The following is a 23,086-nucleotide window of genomic DNA, read 5'->3' as shown; positions in this document are numbered from 1 at the left end:
AATTGAACTTTTCACTCTTGGGGCAAAGAAATAGCTCAGACTGTACCAGGTTGTATAGTGTGGACCTTTCCCTTGAGCAAGACGGGTTTTCCTTTGTGAGAGTTTCACATCCGATTGCAAACTTAGGAGAAGTAAAAGCAAGTGCAAGCTAGCCAGGTTACCCACATTGGTGTTTTGTCAATGCATCCATGATAGTGACCTGTTGAAATCCCTGCCTCCCTTTAATAACAGGTCTGGAAAGTGGAGAATCTGGTCCTAGGTGATTTTCTGCTTAATGATTTATAGCACAACAAGGTATTATGCTCCTACTCATTCAGGGTGAAGTGGTCTGGAGAACCACAGCGAAGGGCCACTGGACCACAGCTGGTTTCTTAGCCAGCAGCCATATCACCCTGCAACCCACTGGAGCAGGTGTGAGCCTGGTCAGTACCTGAAAGAGGTGTAAGTGGTGCCAACAGGGGATGCTCACCCTGTGGTCTGGAAGGTCCTAATGCCCCAGTATAGTGACAGGTACACTATACTGTTAAAGGGTGCCGACCTTCAGATGAGATGTAAAACCGAGGTCGACTCTCTGGGGTCATTAAGAATCCCAGGGTGTCTCTCCAGTAGGGGTGTTACTCCAGTGTCCTGGGCAAATCTCCCATTGGCCCTTACTAATCATGGCTTCTTAATTCGAATCTCTGAATTGGCTTCTGTTCTCCTGCCTGCTGAGAGCTGGTGTATGGGGAGAGGACTGGAGCATCATCCAGATGGGGCTGCACACTGGTGGTGGTAGTGGGATTCCCCATGACCTGGAAAGAGCTCCAAGTGGAGGGTCCAGAAAAGAGCTATACAAGTGTAAGCAACTATTATTAAAGCATACAGTCCAAGTCCACGCCCACCAGCAATAGCTTGGCTATTGAAAACTGGCTTTTCAGACTTTAGCAAAGTGCAAAAAGGAAGAAATCGGATGGGGGGGAGACGCTTTGACTCGAGCAAACCCATTGCTCTCCTTCCTGCTATCGATTGTACTAAAATATGGCAATGTGAATGAATGACCAAGGCTGAATAAGCCCTACTGTGTGCATAATTTCATATTTAGAGATACGATTTTTGTGCAGGCTCATAGCTTTTGGGTATGTGAAATTGCCTTGGTTTGACTCTCATCTCCCCTGTCCCTTATAATCCAAGACACATACTGTATCTAAAACGCAAGGAAGCAATACCATTTTACAATATTTGTATTTTGATCAGTTAGGTAATATTGAAGTTCACCTTTCTTCCAGTGAAAGACAATTTCCATCGTGTGGACAAACATTTCTCTATATACAATTTCTGTAAATAAGATGGTTTTAATTGTTTAACTTTAACTGAGATTGTGAGCTGTTCGTGTCAGGGTGGAGTTGCTCCAGTGTCTTCTCATAGATGTAGAGACACTTCTCACGGTGTCTCTACATCGTTGCCCTGAATGTGAGTATTGGTGCCAGAAGCACTTGTTTGCAGCATTTAAGGAAGTACAGATAACCCTCAGTGTAAGCAAACCTAATGTTAATTGGATGAGGGGGAAGGTCATTTGCTAAATTAGGAGGTATCATCTATGCTTATGAATGTACAGTAGGAATCTAAACATGACACGAACGGTTTTCGTGATTCCTGATCTCTGTTGAATCCAGAGAGCAGCAAAAGACTGAATGGGTAGTTGGGGGGGGGGGGGGGGGAGAGGCAATTGAGAAAAAGGGAGTTGGGCCAGCAGAAGACCCCTAGATGTCTGATCAAGAACAGCTTCAGATCATTAAAGGAGCAGAGGAAGGTTAATTCCATGCCGAGAAGTGAAAAGAGAGAACACAATGGCCGAGGGAAGAGAGAGGAAGGTAGCGGGGATAAAAAGAGGAAGAACAAAGGAGAATGCAGGTGAGGACGTGCACCGGGCAGGAGTGTGAAATCTGTAAATGAAGGGAGAGATTCTGAAAAGAAATTGGGGAGAGAATGGAATAGAGAAGGGCGAGATTCTTGAGAGAAATTGGCCCACCCTGCACAGAAGGGATAAGATGTGATCCAGACGAAAAGGATAATGTCCCGGAAATCTGTTCCAGGCTAGACTGCAAGGTCAGTGTAATCGTGAAATGGAGAATTCTGGAGATCCTCACTGCTTGGAGTCTTTTCACAAAGCTAAGATCAAATCACTTTATTGGGCATATACGATTTCTTGCATTAGGAATTTCTTTTCACATGTCCCAGCTTGCTCTCCCCGAGAGACACAGACAGCGAGAGAAGCTGGGGGGGGTCAGAGTGCAGGGTCAGCCATTTATACGGCGTAGTTGGGGTTAAGAACTTTGCTCAGGGGCCTAACAGATTAGGATTCCTCTGCCGGCCGTGGAATACGAGCAGGCAGCCCTCTAGCTACAGGCGCAGATCCTTAACCACAGAGCCGCCACCACTCCTACATAAAGCACTGCAGAAATGGTCAAAAACATAACTCAAGAAGGCTGGCCAGCCAGACCATTGTGCGTTTCTCCCTCCTATTTTTTTCCCCAGCATGGAATTGTCCCTTTGCTGTGAATTTCCATGCCCTTTCCTGACACACCAAGGAAATAAGAGCCTTAAAAATGCCTAAAGGCTCTGTGCTTTCAGAGCAGGTTTACTCCTGACAGCCTTCAAGTTGCTGCTATGAGCTCAGGAAACAACCTACAGTATGATAAGAAATTAAAACCCTCTACTGCAGCAATAAAGGAAGTATTGAATATGGGTTTTGTGCACATTGTAGGCATTATGAACAGTTCTTACCCATTTTTTTTTCATTTGCATCACTGAAGATCATGTGGAAAAAATGTTTTATATGCCATTTTAAAATAGAACAGTTGTGATATTCACAACAGGAGCGGAAATATACTGTATTAGATGTACTGTTGGTAATTAACCTCCAGCTAATCTCCCCATACAGATCCTTAACACTCAGCATATTTGTATTCTACTCTTTGGTCATAACTCCTGTATTTTTCACTTCAAGTGTAGAAGACACCTGTGCCTTCTTTTACCATTCTCCTCTTCCTGTGATAAGACGCAGCCCGTATTCTCTTAAGACTTTGTACGACCGCGAGGGTGGGAGTGTTTAGCTAAGTGGAGGTAGGTGATCTATGAGGCTGTTAAAGGAGAAAATGGCTTTCTGTCCAGGCTCATACTGAAGGTAAGAGACAGACACTCACTGCAAGAGAAGCAGACAAGTCATACAAATCAGGAAAGTACTGAACATCCATTAAGGAAGATGTGAGAATTTAAACGAACTGCAGACAGGCGATATGGAGTTTCTGCTTATCCAAGATTATTTTCTGTTAAGTGGCAGCAATAATTTTCAATATTGCCTGGATCCAAACTTCCTCTCAGACGTCAGACCTGTGGTTTATGAGCTTTCAAAATCGGCCAAGTGCAACACAGAAATGATGTCACTTACCTGTGAACAATTACTGCAATCACAACATCCTCTGAATTACTGGCTGGCGCAAAAGCAATAAGTGCCTTATGGTAGTTTTTATTTGGCAGAATGCACCTTTATTTTAAAACCCTTCAAAAGCAGATTACGGTACAATTGCCTCCAATTATGACTGACTGCTCTCTGAGAGTTTGGCTGCACGGGATTAACTCGGCTTCTTGTGCGGTCTGTTCTGAGATCTATTGATTCAATCAAAGCGACTTAATTGCATATCTAATACTGTGCCAGTGTGTTATGGATAAAACTGTATTTAAGCAACTGTTCATTTAAGTATTGCTTCTGGGGGAGCAAGAGATCTTGAAACTCCACAGTAGCTCACTCGCCATTACCAATTGGATGGCATGAGTAACTGGTAACTGCTATCAATCAGTAATGTCTCTCTGTGATCTCAGTTCTTAATTTTTAATTTCCCTGCTTGTTTTAGATGGACATGATGGTGAAAATAGCCTTTCAACTTAAAGGCTGAATGAGCATCCTTTTTTTTGGGGGGGGGGGGTGGAGAGTGGTCTAGATCTTGAGATAGCTGACAGACCCTTCTGGCTTTCTGTATAGTTGCTTAAAATTCCCGCCTCGGTGTATACAGTACCTGCTTTTAAAGATATGAGATCTTCCAGAAAACTTTCCCGGTTTCAGGAATTATTCCTTATGCCGAGGGTTATAAAGAAAGGCTATCGCTTGGCTTTCAGAATTACCTTCATCTCTTCCAAGACTCCCTTCTGTTTCTGCTCTTTCTCTTCTCTTTCTTGCTTCCGAAGAACCTGAAAGAAGTTTCATACCACTGGTCTGTGACGGACATTAAGGAATAAACCTGCATTTTGCAGGAAACAAAGCAATTTGCCCTTTCTTTAAAAGTTCTTAATTCTTTTTCTCTGTGAAAGTAGCACTGGCTGATCTCCACAAGCATAACGCCCACTGCATTCATAATATCGGTACTACTGTATAGGAGTTATATGTACTGCAGCTGCAACCGAAATTAGACGATAGCAAAGCATTTGTTTGAAAATATGAATGTAAAGGTCACTTTACGTCTGTGGTCCATTTTTGTAATCGTTCTTAAAAGAAATGGACTCATCAGTAGCAAACGTCTCAACTGTTACTGTACGTGTCCCCAGGTGGAAGACCAATTCAAACTTGGCTCGATGATCAGCTGAGGACCTGCTTTTAAGAGGTGTAAATCTGATTATACTGTAGGTATTGAGCACAATTGTAGCCCTGCCCCTCTGGAACCTAGTCAACACATTGCTTTGCCAGCTCTAGCTAGAGATTATTATGACAATGTACAGTACATATTTTATGGTTTGGACCAATGCAATATCAATCTGTCCATTTTTTCCCCCCATTTACTAAACGCTTCCTCTAATTCGGAGTCATGAGGCTACCCTAGCAAGCAATGGACACAAGGCAAGGGGCTTCTGGGAAAAGTGGCCCTGGTTTGAGTGTGTATGCCTGTGTCCAGTCCATTAACCCGCTAGCATGTTTTTGGACTGTGGGAGGAAACCAGAGCACCAGAAGAAACCCATGCAAACACACAAAGTCCATGTAGACAGCACCCCAGGTCCAGAACTGAACCCAGGCTCTCAAGGCTATGGAGCAATATCTACCACTGCTGTACCATGTCACCCCTAATGCAAGAGCGATTGTGTGAATTTAATTGGCTAGCTAAATAAAATTTTAGGTTCTGGAGATGCCCTGTTGCTCAGACCCAAGCATGGGCAATAAAGAACCAAGCATGTAACTGAGCAGCAAGCAAGGAAGCAAGGCAGCTGTTCAGCCAGTTTTGAGTTCTACTCTCCTAATCACTCCAGTGGAGTAAGGTGATGGAAGAATTTATACCTTCTCCCGCTGTCTTTCTCTTCCGTCTTCCACGCCTTTGATCTCGTTAAACGGGTGTCCTCTGTCCTCGAGGTCTCTCAAGAAGGCGTAATCCTCCTCTTTGCAAAGTTCTCTCATTGTCTGAGCCCAAAACAGCGTCAGAAGCGAGTAAATTCAAGTATTAACCAAGGAAGGAGAAGTCATGTGCATCGCCTGAGAGGGGGGGGGGCGGAGATGACCTGTTCCATGGATCAGTCCTCTGCAGATTGAACAAGTCATGTGAATGGAGAAGCCTGACTTGTACCATTCTACAGGAGCATGGGGATTTTCAATGTGTTCATTGGCACTGGTGAAGTTCAGGTTGGGCCTATTCAACAAGGATTTTGTTTTCTGCACTGACTGAATATCCCAGTCTGTTTTGTGTTGCAAAACACTACAGTATAAATGATTGAGGAAAACAAAACTGTGACCACACCATTGAACTAAATCTCGATCAGGAGAAGAACTAACTTTCCTGTCTTTTATTCATGAGTAAAGTGAGGTGAATGGGAGTCCAGTTCTGGTTTACCAAAATATTTTAATACTGTATATGTATGAGACACAAGAATATAATCTGGTAAGGCTAAGGTTTAGGATGTGGCCTGTTACTGTATGTACAGAAGATGATTATAAAGCACTAGCAAATACTGGACATTTATATTAATGTTTTTTAAATTACAACACCACCTTAAACCAAACATCAATGGAGTTTCTTATGAATTAAAATGAAGGAAAGTAAACCTATGTTTTAAGTCAGCCATCAATCCATTTTCTAACCACTTTATCCAATTCATGTGGGAGCTGGAGCCTATCCCAGCAAGCAACAGGTGCAAGGCAGGGTACGCCCTGGATGGGACGTCAGCCCATCGCATTTTTTGTCATTTTACAGTATAATGCATAAAACAAACACTGCATGATATTTTGGTGCTGCCTTGCTCGTTACCCACTCTAGTTTTGAAATGTAAAATACACAATAAACAAAACTTATTTTTCTTTTAGTACTCACAAATTTTGTACATAGAATGTGGGGGGAAAAATAAATGTAACAGTGAGTCCTTGTAGTGCCTAACCTTTTAAATTGGCTAAATACATTTTGTGTTTCCTTACCTATGCAACTGAGTGAAAGTGAAAGGTGAAAATGGCTTTTGCCCGCCTGCATGAACAAGAGCTGCTTTACTGTTTGTGTAGCACTTGCTGGTCAAGAAATTTGAAACTAAATAAATGATTCCCCCTAGCGCTGAACTCCATTAACCACATGGAAAGCAACAAAACGTAAAACTGGAGGGTCTGGCAGCATTGCATGAGTTAAATACAAGCAGAGCCTGTGTCTTATGTGCAATGTTTGTTTTCCTCTGGGCATCAATACCAAATACTGTGTGTAGTAAAAGCTACTGAGCCCCATTGAAAAGACTTACAATGAGGGTCACACTTGACTACAGTGACCAATATCCTGATTTCTGGTGAAATATGGACCCCAACTACAGCTGTTAGAAGCTACTATTTCTTAATTATGAGACCTTAACCCTTATTTTACAGCAGTTTCTGAAAGTAACTGGTAGGGGGCTCTTCTGTCGACAGCAAATGTCCCATGTTTCAAAGCAAACTGCCTCAAGATCATACAGGTTCTCCCCCAAGGAACTTTAAAATGTATTCCTAAAATATCCACCAATCACACCAAACTTGGAATTGAGATTTTAAACCTGAGCACTTCAGTGGGCAGTCGGTAATTTCCATATGAAAGCACAAACTGATCTCCAGAGATGGCTCTAGAAAGTGGGTGATACACCATAAAAAATAAGTTGTTGTAGTTTCCTGTGTTACAGGATGAATGTTGTATTACCTTGGTTCTGGTGGTGTTTTACTGACTGAGAATAAATGAAATTCCTGCACTGAAACCTGATCATCTCCATGTCATTTATCTAACTAGCAATTACACTGATTCCTTCCCTGATCGCAGAGTGTTAATACTCGGCATGACCCACTTGTTCACACCTGCTTGTTCCTCGCTCTTAGCCGGTTCTCGGGGGGTGTTAGGTGCTTTGGCACGTACTGACAGCTCCTCACAACAAATTGCGGGAGAAGAGGAAACTCCCACAAGTCCGGGTCTACTGAGCTGATGTCAAAAATGATTTACAGTGACATTTCTGAAGGGCTGCTTGAGCTGACAGCAGCCTGACGCTCTGAAAAATGTAACAGAGACCAGGAAATCCAGAAACCACCCCAAGGCAATTACTATGTTTTCTTCGTCTTAAACACGCGACAGCACAGGTATTGGGGGGGACTACAGTGGGTTCAGTAGATCTATTGCAAAATAGACAGTTCCAGCGTTTGACATTGGCTGACCAAAACCTATTAATTTGAGCAGGAAATACTGTACATGTACAATATACTTTACATAAGACTATATATGTAGTATACAGTATGTGTACAATAAACTTTTTTACTTTTCTGTTATTGTATTTTGGAAACAAGCAGTCAATGTACTGCAATATGATGAGGCGGAATTGTTCGGAAAGGTGTTTTAAAAATAACCAAAAGAACGCTGTGCATAGTGATAAAGGAAAAGGTAAAAAACAATTAAAAGTAAACGAATATATGGGATAAACTGTAGGGCAATGTTTTATCTTGATCTGAGGAGAGGCAAAGATTTTTTTTTCTTTGAGTTGGAGGAGGGAAGATTCATAACACTGAAGCACAACAGAAAAAGTATGGATGCCAAAAACTTTGGGCAATATTTCTGAGGTGCAAAAAGAGGTTTTAATAAAATCTATCAAAATAGGAGACAATCAAGTGTGACTCCCAGATTCCTGACACGGTGGATGGCTTCTCCACTCCCATTACTGTGAAACTGTCCAGATTTTTCTGTTGACATTTGCTGCCCACCAGTAAACCTGTTTTGTCACTATTTAACTTCAGGGAATTTGTCAACCAGAGCTTTGTCATGCAAACATTAGATAAGTGACCAAGGTGGGAAATCAGAGGGGGGAATCAATGGACCCAAGACTGAACCATGAGGCACACCGTAATTGACTACTTGGATTCATGATTTCTTTATTTGCCATATACAACAAGTAATGCTTACTCGTTCAGCTGTACCCAGTAATGAGGGGGGGAGGGGAATAGGCACAGACTACAAACGGACATGGACAATAGACGTTGTAATACAGCCAAGATGGGACAGTGCAAACAGTGCAGTACCCTAATGTGCAGGTGCTAATTTGAGCTGTTTATGATGCGGACTGCTTGGGAGAAGAAACTGTTTTTGAATCTATTGGTCGGTGTTCTGATGCAGCGATGCCTCCTACCAGAACCAAGGGGTGAAAACGGACCGTGGCCAGAGTGAATTGGGTTCCGAATTATAGCTCGAGCCCGGTTGTGGCAGTGGTCAAGATCTCCGGTTGATGGAGGGTAGCTTGGTCCCAATGACTTTCTGGGAGGACCTTGCAACCCTCTGTATGGGATTTTCTGTCCTGTACTGAGGCTCCACCATACCACACTGGTCAGGACACTCAATCGTTTAATGGTAAAAATTGGTGTTGTCTTGTTCATTCCCCCCCCCCAGTTTCTTAGCTATCTCGGGAAGTAAAGGCGCTGGTGGGCTGTATTGAGGGTGGCAGCAGTATTCTCTGACCAGCCCAGCCACTCCGAGATTGGAACCTGAAGGTGTTTCAACTGGAGCCCCGTGAATGATGGGTGGGTGATGTCCTCCGTGTCTCCTGAAGTCCACAATCTCTTGTTTTGCCGATGTTAAGTGCGAGGTGGTTGTTGTGGCACCACTCCACCTGCTCTGTAGGTGATTTCATCATTGTTGCTGATAAGACTGATTTACCGTGGTGTCATCGGCAAACTTGATGCGGTTGCTGTTAGATCTAGCCACACAGTCATGTGTGAATTGAGACACAACCCTTGTTTATTTCTTCTCAGTGATTCACATATGCAAAGAAAATTATTCCTGTTAGATTGCTGCCTACTTGTGTTTAGGGACATAGCTCATTTTGAGCAATTAACAGCCAGATTTGAATGGTGCACACATTGGAAACGTGGGATCTGGTCTCTGCTTTCCTGGTTGAGAGTTTATTGGAGTGAGAAGACGGTTAACAGTAGTTTTTGTGTTACCCGATACATTTACTGTGTGCTTCAGGTCCTCGTATATTTTTCAGAATGTGTTGTTTTTTTTTTTTGTTTTCATTTTCAAGAAATCGTAAACGGCTGATCGCAAAAAAAAAGCCTACCTTGGACATCTGAATCCCTTCAAACTTTTTTCCATGGTCCATCCTAAAAGTAAATGAAACCAGCTGGAGCAGGGATGGTCCTTCAGAGGAAAAAAATAAAAAAATGTGTATTAATGACGCCAGTGTTCAAATGGGTCACTCATGTGGGTTGTTCACAGTAATCCTGACGCCGGTTCTCAAGTGCCAGTTAAAGGTATCACTGTTGATGAGACCTGACTAGCCTTCTGTGCTCGATCCACTGTTTTTTATTTTGTTGCATTCCTTTAGTCTGCAGACCACTGACATCCTTGCTAGTCAAAATCTAGTATGAAGAGTGCCAGCCTGTAGTTATTACAAGGCCATGTGGAATACACATTACTGTTCTTGCTGCTTATAGTGGTTCAACACCCTGCTTGGTGGGGGATCCTATTATTTTGTCCTTTTGCATGTGCAGCCAGTCACTATGTGGGCCTCTACTAGCCTTTTGGACGCTAGTTATTCATACTGTAACTACAAGGCTCAAATAGAATCTCATACAACCTGAGAACGTCCAGAGAGCATGTAGAGTGGCCAGCTGCAAAAGATGTCTCTGCATGGCTATTTGTTTACTGAAGGAGAATATATTCTGAAAAACTCAATTTCCTTCCTATGTGTTATCAGATATAAACGTAATAGTGCCTCTTATAGTTAAGTACAGTAAATATAAATGTTTAAAAATGCGCGTCAGTCCTGCGGTTGCGAGGCGGAGAATCGCATTCTCACGGGCTCTCGGCCTGCTCCAACGAGGTCGGGTCGGCTCTTGATTGGACCGGCAATCGGGTAGTCAAATCAAAAGCTCGATCGCTCCCTATTAAAGGAAATTCAAGCGGTGGTGTGGCTCCTCTGTCGTCGAGTTCCCCAGCATTCCTTAATCAGCTTCGCTGATCGCAAGCTTTTTTATGATTTAACCACAGCGGCTCAGCGGACAAATAACCTTTTTTCTCACGCTGGCATTTTTTCCTAAGGCTTTTTCGACGGCCCGTTTCTCCAGGCTTGAGCTCGCCAGCCCCATATCTTCGTAATTTTTCGGCTGGGAGTCTCGCCTTATTAATCGGTCTCTGCCAGGCAATATCGCTCCTTCCCTCCCCAGTGGAAAACCTTTCCTTTCCTAAAGAGCGATTCAGACTTTTTTTCCCTCCCCACACGGTTTGCCTGCGTGCATCACCTCTCTCGCTAGTACTCCTTATCTACTCTCTGCTTCACTAAAAGAAACCTGAGAACACGGCGCTCTGAGATCTATCGAAACTTAGGCTTCGATAATTACTACGCTTCACACCTGCTACAGCACAACGGTGTGCGCATAATACTAAAATAGTTCAGGTGGGTAGCTGCGTCAGCATGCGTAGGCTGCAAAGGAACAAGTAATAGGTTTATTCCATGCTGAAAAAAAGAAGAAAGAGAACAGCGTCTGAATCTTCTTTCTTCTTTTTTTCAGCATGGAATAAACCTATTACTTGTTCCTTAATACTAAAATATATGACAAGAATGAAAAGCTAATGGAATAGTTAGCTAAATATGGAATAAGTATGCTTTCTACAGGAAAGCGGTTTACAGTCCTTGGCCCTTAAAAACAAGCCCAAATACAATTTGATGTTTCTTTGGAGATATTGCAAAAGTGAACATAATTATTTCACCTAGGAAACCTATGAATCCTACACTGACAGGCTGAAGAAACTGATCTGATCCTTTTTAGTCTTGAAGACAGTGAGGGCATCCAGTTGAAGAATTTAAGGCTCTCAAAGATATTGACAATGTTCAGCCTGGAATCAAAGTTCCTCAGAATCAAGAGCCAAACACCAATCAGAGGACATAACTGGAAACGGGTGACACGTCCTTTACATTAAAGGGGTGTAGGAGTCTGGAACACGTTAATGAGTCATGTTGTTGAAGAAATACCTTGATTTTCTTCAAGCAGCAATTAGGAACTTGGTTTTCAACGTTGTTTCTGCTCTTATGCACACACCATTCCATTTTCTAACTGCCTCATCCAGTAGAGGGATGCAGGAGACCCAGAGTTTATTCCTGGCAAGCAACAGGCACAAGGCAGGGTACACCCTGGATGGGATGCCAGTCAATCGCAGGACACAGACACACACACTCACACAAGGACCAGTTTCCCCCGAAGCCAAGTAACCCACCAGCACACAAATAGAGAGAACGTCCAAACTCCACACAGACAGCACCCCTGGGTAATCCTGGATACTCAGTTTTGGACAATTGTAAAGAGTACTGTACATGAAAATATACTTCCAATGTCATTATTTTCAGTTCAATGTAATGTTTTGTCACTTTTATTTAACATACCATTTGTCCTTTCTGTGCAGGATATGCACAATTTAAAACTCAGTGATGTTGGTCTGTCGAAACTTTAGTTTCTGTGTGCAAAGATTGTTTCCCGACCACATTGATTTAATTGCGCAGCAGTGACTGGGCAGACATGGAAATAGCCAATTGGAAGCAATCTGTAAAAGTTACAGAAATCTTTGGATTTCAGATTATTGATGCAAACACTTTTAACATGGACTCTGTTGCCTAGCTTCAGGCAGTTTCGGTGAACACCGAATGTCCAAATGTCACATCCTAATCCTTTCAAGCCAACTTGAATGACTTTTGCAAAGTTAAAATTGCAAAGATATGGCTCCCTATGAACATGTTATATCAATGACGTTTTCCCTTTCATAATTATCCACTTCCCTCACAAGAAATAGCAAAGATGATGTACAGTTTCTCATTTTTCAAGACTTCCAGTACATGTATTCACATCTACAGGATCGTTCAGATCTCGTATAGTAAGAGTAAGTGACCTGCATTTATCCGCTGAAACATAATTATTTCAAAGAATAAATCATAAAATGAATAATAAAGAGAAGGAATTTCACAAGCAAAATTGCTCCAAAGGAACTGCATAGTTTGCAGGTAATTCTTTTTCTTGCTTTATAAATTTTTTCCAAAAAAAAAATAAAGCATTACGAAGGATAATGTGCTACCTGTGCCTGTATAAGATGTCAGATTTGGAAAAGTGCAACTCACCTGAATCGCAAGGCAGTGTGGAGATCTCGGCGCTCTGTGTCTTCTGAGCTGTCTGAGCAATGGGCATCATGTTTATCGGTGAATAAGATGCACCATGAGGCAGACTCCAGAGATATTTCCGCAGCTCTGTGTCAAAAGTGCTACCTCAATGATAATAAAATTCTGTTCCCCTCCCTGTCTGATAAATGATTGTTCCCACTGATATGTGCAAGGTCAGCTTATAAATAAGTTCAGCAAGACGTTGGGAAATATTGCACCATGCAGACAATGGCATAATTAATATAAAGGAAGGAAAAGGTGATTTAGAACAATTGTTAGTAACAAAAGTACCACCCATTAAATTCAAATTTGAAATGGCGCATTTAGAGAACTGACTGAAAACACACCTTATAAGATTTAAAGGGACCAGTCCCAGATGAACAGTAATTAAAATCTAGAATAATGCAAAGATATCGCATTAAAACATGGGCACATGTTAAGTGGGACTGTAAGTGAATGATGATGAAGAATATGTATCAGAACATGATCTTAAAGAACATGACAGTATTGCTACCCAGTAACTTTTTTTTGCTTTTCAAAAATTCAAGTATATTCTGCCAATCGGGTACAAATTCATTCCCTGCAATTTTCACTTCAATCCCTTTTTGTGCTTTTAATCATGTGTATTTCTAGTTTAAAAGTTGTATTCATTCACCTGAATCTTCCAACCATAGCTTGATACAGTGTGAGCTACATATAAGACTCCTTACTAAAAGAGAGACTGCAGTTCCTATTTAATATGAGAGAACAGCCCTTTTCATTGCCAACTAATTTGCAAAATTCCCCCCATTTTTTTTAAAGTGGAGATTGGATCATGTGTTTTCCCAATGAATTTGAAACAAGCTTTAAATCTCCACCCAATAACTGCGACAGTCGTTCTCGCAAGCAAATCAGGGAATATTTACAAATTCAAATTTGTGGGTTTATAAATAATACTGTACATGGCCTTCTATAAAAATAAGTCATCCTTGATGTCTTTTTTTCCATAAACAGAAATTAATGCCAAAATATTTAATACAAAATGCACAACAAAATACATACTCACTGGATAGATTTGAGGTAGAAAATAGAAGCAATTTGCATTTTTAATGTACTGATAATGGAATTATGGTGATTGCACACATGTACTGTATGTGTCTATGGTATAGCTTTGAGCATCTGTGTCAGACCCTGCCTTATACACAAGTTAAATCCAAACAGTGCTTGTGTTATCTTCCATTTGTGCCTGTGAAAACAATCCAGATGTGGACAATTATCCTCTTGCAAACAGTACAAACGATAACACAACCCAAACCACACAGAGCAGGAGAGAAGAGCTATAGAAAACATAATTATATGTTTATTCCGAAATATTTCACACAGACTGCTGAGACCTTTCCAGGCAGGTGTTTTACTTGGTGAAACGGTAAACCAGTTTACAACAAATCATCAAGTATCTTAATTCAATTCATTTCAAATAGAACTGTCATGTAGGATAGCTGTAGTCCTTCTATTAAACACAAGTACATTTACAGCTGTCAACAAACTGGAAATTACATCAGGCAGCAAAGTAGTTACATACTGTACAATATACATCCAACATACTTGTCTGTACTAAAATAGAGGTCTTTAAATTTATAATGTCATATTATTTGCACTTTTAAAATGGCAATTTACTCTACACTTGGAGCATACTTAGCATAGTACTGTAACGCTTTGGGGTTCAGGCGGGCGCCCTTGCCGCATTGGGTCGGCCCTGCAGCGTCGGGGGCTCGAACCCAGGACTCCGGCGTCACTCAACAGGGACCCAGCCCAGTGAGCTAAAGAGAGATCTCTCTATAGCCCAGGGGCTGTGGTCCTGCTATCACAGGGAAGGGCGGTGATGTCACCGCTTTGGTAAGCCGGCTCTTACCCAGTGCCTGTCGGCCGTATGCATTACAGTACTCTAATTTTGGCACATTAACCTTTTCATAAGGGGTATTGAGGAGCTGTGAAATTGACTTTTTTTATTGTTATGGAAGTTATACATCTTGTGACAATCTTGTGGGGGGGGGACCTCGATTCATCCATTTTCTAACCACTTCATCCAATTCAGGGTCCCAGGCAAGTTGGAGCATATCCTGGAAAACACTGGGTTCAAGGCGGGGTACGATCTGGATGGGACGCCAGTCCATCACAGATACTGGACAAACACACCACAGCCAAAGAGGAAAACCAACAATAGCAAAATTGTAATTATGGGGTGTGCCTTTTCCCTCAGAAAATGTTAATATTTTAGTATAATCTTCTCTTATTTTCACATTTTTTCCAGTATACCTGGCTCTACAAATAAATGAAAGTCTCAGCAGATTACCAAACTACATTCCTAATAATTCTTCCATTGATTTGATTAATAGGGAACAAGTAAAGGTTAATTCCACACTTAAAATGGAAAGGAGAAAGTTAATGTTTTGGCCACTGTGCCTTCTTCAGCATTGAAGAAATGGGGAATTAATATGTATGTATTCCTTTGCTGCCAACACACTGATACAGCTCCCTGTGGGAAATATTATTTTTAAAGGAAAAGGCACTGCAGTATCTAAAGATCCTGCCCCTCACCTTGCACAGAATTCAATTTTTACCTCTCCTTTATAACCACAAACTGAGTTGATCCCTGCTAACCCTCCAGACAAGACAGGTCACCCATGTCTCACTGAAGACTTTAAATACACACTAATTTAGTGGTTGTGCTGGGGTTCACATGCCTAGAAAGACTGCATATACAGTATTAATATACCTGGTATATTAAATAAATTGCATAAGATCTTCTGTAAATCAGAATGAAGGATGTGTTTCTCACTGGGACAGTTTAGATCAATAATTTTACTTGCAAGTTTTTGTCTCGGCAATACGACTCCTGCTTTTGAATAACGGCAAAACCAAATTCCTGCTTTTTGTGGACTGAAATATCATTCACAAAGTCTCGCACTTGGACTGCGAGCCATATCTCCGGAGAGCTTAATCTATAAAAATATCCCAGGGGCGAGTGCAGTCCTCTGTAACCACAAAAGGATTAGTCTGCATTGTTCAAGATTAGGCAACAGGAACGTGCACATACAGTAATTGCCTGTAGAAAAAAAAATCAAGTAATGTCTACTACCAACACGTAGGAAAATGAAATATTGCTGAAAAAAACAGGCATTATTTTTGTGAGATCCATGTCTTACCCACCCCTGAAAAAAATAAACTGGCAGTGAGTGACAGATGCAGAACTTGGGCTCTGCTCCTGTAAAACACGCTGTTTCATGTCCTTTATGGTGTTACGCACTATAAAACCACTCTGTTGGCACATCTGTGCTATTTGCAAACTCAATCATATCCAGGAATTGAGAGGACATTGATAAAGTAGTTTATACAGTGAATTTAAATACTTTAAGAAGGAGCTAACTCAACTCAACAACACTTCTTGTGCATTGAAGACCAATAACGCCAACACAGGCCTGTTTCTTAAATTTTTCTCCTGCCATAATATCTTGGTAGAAGGATATCTGGATCTTGTTTTTCACCCGTAAGCTTCAATTCCTTCTCCTCTCAAATGCAAGTTGTGTGAATGCAGAGAGGATTTCCAAGTCAACGGATTTTGAAGATAAATTATGGGTGTGCATCAATGCAAAAAGTTCTTTGAGAAAGATAAAATAGATGATAAATACTCTAGCGCCAGCACATTGAGTACATGTGCACAGCAAGTCCAGAAAACAGACATGTACAGTATTTAATACAGACAAGTTCTTGTATTACATTGTGTGACCATAACTGTGCAGGGAAGATTTAGGAAAATCGGCAAAAGTATTTAAGAAACCAGCTGGAACAAGCTGTAAGACAACGGAACCAAATTGTGGACAACCAGGGCTAGCAATCCTACAGAAGAGAACATTTCTTACAGAACAGTTTTTAAATTGAAAATTCCTAATGTGAACCGTCTTCAGCCGTGTTGAGGTGCAGGCACTAACAGGAGAGGTTTAAGTCTGCCTATCTCAGTGTAGGCTTTCCATTTTGAGAGCCTCAAAGAGGCTTAAAGCAAGTGAGCAATGAGGAGCCCATATCTAGCAAATACTGTCTTGATGGGTGACCATTCTAACATTCATGAATGATTCTGTGTCCTCCTTACTGCACAATGCTTTCTTTAATTGAACTTCACCCACTTATGAAAAGAATGGATCATTTACATTTTACTCATGCCTTTGGTGTCTGAACACCCACACGTTTTTATGCGTGTTGCTCTCTGAATGTTTTTTTTTAAAGTTTGACAAAGGAACCAGACATTGCAGTATGGTGCCTCCACAAATAACACAAACTGCTCCTTTGTCATGCTCTAGGACTGCTTTCTTCTTTCTTCTTCAATTTCATTGAGAGCACCAGACATGGACTATAAACATCCGTAAAGTACTGTGCTCTGAATTTACCTCCTCTCTTCCCTGTCATGTTTTCACAAGTACACCTCAAAAAATGAGCAGCAATCACAATATAATCAATTTCAAGACGGATAATAAGATGATCCTCTGTGTCTATCTGGTTGTCTTTTTACTGTATATCACTGGCACAATGAAGATGCCTTTCAATATCTCAAGATCTAAAATGCTTACCTCAAAAGATCAGACTGGCATGTTGTAAACCCTTTTAATAAGGAGATTATGTGTTCAAATCCCAGCTCTACATGTGTGGAGAGGTTCTTAAGACACAGCTTTTCCACAATAAGACTATGACTCTACAATTGCTGCTGAGACAGTGCTGCGTAGTTAATGTCATTAAATGATTTTATTTTAGGGCTGCTGTTTTTCCTTATCTTTTGCAACCGAAGTAGCCCCGCCATCATTAGCTTGCTGTTAAGAGTTTCACTATGGCTCTGAAAGTGATAAAGATGGAGCTGATGTGAGAATCTCTCAGAATAAACATGCTCCTCCAGGTGGAAGCAGGTTATTTGTGCCCAGGGCACAGGAAAGTGTAGGCTTTGATTATAAATTCAAAAGTACGTTGTGTAGTGCAAGCTGTAAATTTGGAGTTCAATGAAAGTTTTGTCATTTCGGTCAATTAAGATGCATTCATACTGTACTTATTCAGATGCATTGGAAAGGCTTGTTGTCTCTCCTGAGTATGGTAACGTGTGCAATATGAACAATTATAGTTTGAGAAATAAATAAAAATATTCTGAGGGCCCACACGATGGAAAATTTAAGTACATAGAGGAAATTTGCTCAATCAGGTCACCAACATTTAAAAAAAACAGTTAGCCCACAGTGTTGTGCAGGAAAATTACATATCTAACGCAGCAAATTCAGGAATAAGAAAGCAGGGATCATTGATTCAGAGTCAAAGGACAGCTTTTTTATCTGACATTTCCTAGCCACAAGCTCCAAAACATTCAAAGAATTGATGAAACTGGGGAAAAACTATAACCTTGATTGCAAGCTTTTTGGGCCAGGTCAAATATACAATAAAAAATTATACTGACCTAGAATGGTCCTGGCATTGGCCATTATTAGAGAATTCAGAATCATGTTGTCAGTGCACAGCTTCCATAATGTTTATTACAGAAAACGATTTTCAGCTTTTGTTGGTGTCAACTATTGTCCAATTTCTTTTTATTCTGTTTTGTATATTTTAGCTGTAAAAAACAAACAAGCAGGTTGTTTTCTAAGCACTTCCCATGAATACCTAAGGGCTTAAACAGGCCACAGGTTCATTGTTTGCTGTTGTGCTCTAGTTTGGGGGGGAAATTAGGATCTTGTAGTCTGCCTCTGTGATGGACTGGTGTCCCGTTGTTTGCTGGGATAGTCTCTGACACCTTAACACCATCTTCAACTACCCAGCCTCTGTGGTCTAAAAACAACTCATACTTTGGTTTCGGCCCTTGGTTTAAATACACTTGCCACTAATTGTTACTCTTAATTTGTTACGAGGAGCTGCTTGTGAATCTTCACCTACACATTGGCAGAATATTTTAACAAGTGCTATATGAAACTCTTATCGCAGACACTGTATACACATTTACTTAGCAATTTTATCCTTCCCATCCTGGACCTGCTCAGGGGACTATGGGAGTATGTGTTTTCTGAGAAATTGGGGAAAAAGGCAAATGTAAATACAGGTGTATTTTAAAACGGTCATGTGTGTTGACAGGGAAAAGCCAGTGTGGATCGAATTCACCACTGCCTGAATGAAAAAACCCTGAAAACAACTGAAATACAAGGCCTTTTAAACCAGCATTGCTTATTTTACATTGCTGACAATATTATGGAGTTATAGAACAATAACTGCTAATTTTTTTTTAGCATGACTGCTTTCATTTTACCAAATAACTTGCGTAAATTCCCTTCTATCTCCGTTTTTTTTTTCTGACAGACAAGGATATTAGCACAATCTCCAGTGGTTTCAATAGTCTATTTGTCTTGAGCGCTCAGAATACTTTACATTCCATTTTCATGTTGAGCCCAAGCAAATTCTTGCATCAAACATTCAATAGTAATTTCTGGTAAGAGTAAGGTGGACAGAATTAAATCTGACGAATAAGCAGCCGTAGGTTTTTTTTAAGCATTTCGGACGCTTGAAAGTTGAAGAGGTGCGTCATCGGCAGAGGACTTCTGCAATTATTTGCCTGATGGTACAGTTTGTGAATCTTGCATGCGTGCACTTCATTGTCAAAAATACAGGTTCGGGATGTACATGCCTTCTATAGGAGTGTGATCAACTCATGGTTTTAAGAAATAACAAAGAACTCTAAATAGTTGCTCTGTTACACTACGAAAATGAGTTCCCCATGTTCTTATGCGGAGAAGGATTTGCTTTCCCAAAATTCTTTAAGAGGTCGGACATGGTGAAACACACATTTGGTCTTGAGAAGTGAGTACTGAATGAACATACTTCACAATACTGAAAGAAAATACTGATATCTGATTTGCCTTAGGAGACATCACCTTAAGAGGTAATCTGCACTCCAGAATCCCTCCTCTGTGTGAGGACTGACTGTAAAGACGTGTGAGGAAGGCACAAAGTCTCTCCATCAATGTTCCTTTTTGGTGGCTTTGCGTGGTTTTTTGTTTTTCTTTACACACCTTTTGAAGACTTTTTAATAAATAACACAAATATATAAAGATTTTAATATGCTACATGCAATTCATATAACTTAAAGGAATAATTTATGTCTGCAGTCCAGAGAGAGAGAGAGGGTGTGGGTGGGGGAGGGGAGGGGAGGGGGCGCTTGGTTACGTTCTCCGGGCTTTCCGCGAAAGCGCGCACACGCACGACGTGTCTATCCGGATCCACCTCCACCCGACGGAGTTCTTCTCCGAGGCCAGCGCCCGGACGAAGGTCTGGGAGGTCTTGCACTGCGAGTTCCAGCGCCGGTCGTCGATGCCCTTGCAGCTACGCTTGGTGGAGGTGGAGGCCACGCACTTGGTCTCGTAAAAGTACTGCTTGACGTCGGCGCCCTCCATCTTGATCTGCTTCAGGACGGTCACCTCCCGCCCCCGGATGTCCACGGCCGTGGATTTGTCCGTCACCCACAGGCTCTCGCTCTCGCACACGGAGTACTCCCCCCGGTAGCTCTTGTGTTCCGCGTACCGCTTCTGCCGCGTCCGGTTCAGCGCCTCGGGGCTCCCCAGGTAGTCGTCCGCCAGGTACAACGGCGGCGGCTGCAGGGGCGGCCGCTCGCTGAGGAGCACCCGGGGGGAGCTGTACCGTTTGCGCTGTCTCAGCAGCTCCGCGTCCAGCTGGAGGGCCAGCCTCCCCTCCGGGTAATCCCCCTCCTCGGGGACGCCACCGGCTGTTCTGCCGTCCCCCGCCGTCCTGTGCGTCGCCCCCTGCTGGTGCTTGCTTTTCACGATGTCCGCCTGGAGGAGCCTGATGATCAGCGAGTTCACGGGGTCCGGTGATAATTCCCGCCTGTCCATCGACGTAGCTTGGATACCGCAGAGGTAAGCCAGGAACATTACATAAAGCAGGATGGACATTACTAGATTCACCTGTAAGATCTGTAGAGCAAAGGAGGGGGGGAAAAAAAACACAGAAGAGGGTAAATTACCTGGACGGGTGAGCAAGGGCCTTCCGGCTCTGCGCGGTGTTACGCCATGCAATCTACGAGACCATTTAGTTGTCATTATGAAGCACAGGATACCGACGTGTGGAACGTGCACTAGAGCAAAACGGAAGGTGTACTGCTCATGTCTGATAAAACTTTTTTTTTTTATTGAAAAGCCCAAAACAGCATGAAAACTGTCTGAGATGGAGTATTAAAAGGCGAATTTCGATTGAAGTACCCAAGAGTTCATGGGTATAGTGAGATCTGGCCTAACCTGCTTGACTCTAAGGCCAGTCTCCTGGTGTTGAGAGGTTAGGACCCTTTTCCTCCTAATTATAAAGCTAGGCAGTATGTCGGCTTGCTTCTCTCCCTCACATTTGTCCTCCACCCCATCTCCACCTCTGCAGCTGCCCCTTGGTCACTCCTCTGTCCACAGGGATGTCCCAGCCTCCTCGTCCTGTGGCCAGGAGGTCAGCCCCTTAGCTAAGAGGGTGAAGCAGAGTTTACTGTGACTAAAACACTCAGTAACCACCTCTCGCTTCACTCAATTCTTCTGGTGTTGCCATTCCTAGTGAGAATTGGAAACGGAGGCTTAAAAGGAGGACCGGACACACAATGATCCCGTTTCAAAAGTAAATATATTTCAGCAGACGGGAAAATGACATCTGGAAAACGGCCAAAACCTTAATTATTCAGCTAAAACCTTTGACTGGCCCAGGACTCGTACAAATTTCACCTCAAACAGAAGTCGAACTTTGGTTTGTTTCAAAGACTGGTTCAGTAGGGCAGACGTTTCATCTGAACTAAAACTGTAACCAGCACTCCTAAAACTCCAGATCTGCTTCAAGTACTTTCCAAGCTTCCAATTTTAGCAGATTTTGGTTTTGCTACAATACCGAGATTGTTAGGACCATTAATTGGAAGTTCACCAAAGTTGAAATAATGTTTTGCTCCTTACTAGAGGTTGCCAACAAGGTTATAAAGAGATTTTAAGACGGACCTATCCACATGGTGTTGAGGCAAATACCTGCCTCTTTTCTATAAAATGTGGATTTGCAGCCTGCTATGAATAAAAGAACTAATATTACAAAATAATGTCGTACGTGTTCAGCAATCATGCTGTTAAAACAAACCAACCATAGGCCCCAAACATGAAGCAAGCGGACAGTCGATTTACTGTATTATTTCTTTCAAATATCAAGCAGTAAACGGAATAACACTGAGCTACAATACAGGACAACAGGCAAAGCCAGTGATGCATGTGTACAGTAAAGTCCATAGTCGCCATTGCCCAGAGACCTATGATGATGTCAGCAGTCCAGTAGAGTTACCTTTTCCAGTTGCTCAACACAAGCGAAGCAGAAGTTTTTTGCATTTCCTGCTGAAACTGTCGGCTAGCATTGGCAATGTCACTTCATGGGCCCGTTTCATTTTTTTAATCTTTGCTGTCCAGCTCTGCGGAGATTCTCACAGCCCTGGTTTCAATTATGTTAATGAGTCAATGATTCAATTACGGGTTTCAATAAATGCGTGGTTTGTTTTCCTTGTGGTAAATTGGGTTTCCTCCGGGTGCTCTGGTTTCCTCCCATAGTCCAAAGACATACTTGTAGGTTAACTAATTTCTGGGAAAAGTGGCCCTGGCGTTAGTATGCATGTCTGTCTGTGTGTGCCCTGCGATAGACTAGCGTCCTGTCCAGGGTGTACCCTGCCTTGTGCCTTTTGCTTGCTGGGATAGACTCCAGCTACCCAGCGACCCTGTATCGGATAAAGCAGTTAGAAAATGGATGGATGGATGGATTCCTTCTAAGAATAGCATCCTCTCAAGGAAGGGGAACTGCAAAACAGCCTATGATAAAAGGATGTGCAGCACAAACAGGCGTTTCCACACTCTTTAGGAACAGAAGAAAGATGTTCTGTCTTTCAACCTGGGGGAGGCCACCCAGTCCAGTACCAGAGCAGTAAAATAACTATAACAGGCGAGTAAATAGTTTAGAACACAATACTGGATTAGCAATTGATACTGATTTACTGTAGTGGATATTCTAAAGGCATATTTCACCCAGGTTTTTACAATAGCAGACGTCGGTATCTGCCCCTAGCCGATGAATGATCCATCGGTACAGGGTGATTTGATCATAACGGACACCGTGGTTCTCCAAGGGGCTAGGCTGGCTAAAAACCATTTAATCCGAGACGGGAAACAGAACTCGAATAAAGCAGAGAAACGTTTGCCATGATGTATATAGCTGTCCAGAATGCTAATGTACCTCAGCCTTATACCTGAGGAGGCTGCTTCTCAAATGAAAAGCCAAACAAATCCAAGGCAACATGTCCATGTGGATTGAGACCTGGCTAACAAGCAGGAAACAGTGTGTTGCCTTAAGGGGCACGAGATCTCATTAGGCAGATTAGATTAGC

At 42.1% G+C, this 23,086-nt stretch overlaps 1 protein-coding gene and 1 long non-coding RNA gene across 4 annotated transcripts in view; one reads left to right on the top strand and one right to left on the bottom strand.

The window, feature by feature from the left end:
• LOC148654430 (uncharacterized) overlaps nucleotides 1–23,086 on the top strand; it is a 147,090-nt gene that overhangs the window by 12,187 nt on the left and 111,817 nt on the right. The window lies entirely within an intron of this gene.
• ntf3 (neurotrophin 3) overlaps nucleotides 1–23,086 on the bottom strand; it is a 47,876-nt gene that overhangs the window by 1,301 nt on the left and 23,489 nt on the right. Inside the window, exons 2-3 of one of the 2 annotated variants that reach the window (XR_015941370.1) lie at nucleotides 12,598–12,649; nucleotides 4,159–4,224 (exon numbers count right to left, since the gene is read on the bottom strand). Coding sequence is in view for 1 of the 2 variants with exons in the window: in XM_088646543.1 (XP_088502669.1) it covers nucleotides 19,854–20,621 (768 nt within the window). In the remaining variant the exon portion in view is untranslated. Of the gene's footprint in view, nucleotides 1–4,158; nucleotides 4,225–12,597; nucleotides 12,650–13,953; nucleotides 20,622–23,086 lie in introns of those variants that run through there. The other variant, XM_088646543.1, reaches the window with a different exon arrangement.

This window comes from Lepisosteus platostomus, chromosome 9 (assembly GCF_059453375.1).
Source record: "Lepisosteus platostomus isolate fLepPlt1 chromosome 9, fLepPlt1.hap1, whole genome shotgun sequence".
Lineage (NCBI taxonomy): Eukaryota > Metazoa > Chordata > Actinopteri > Semionotiformes > Lepisosteidae > Lepisosteus > Lepisosteus platostomus.
Note: the sequence above shows the minus strand (reverse complement) of the source record. Positions and strands in the feature narration are given on the sequence as shown.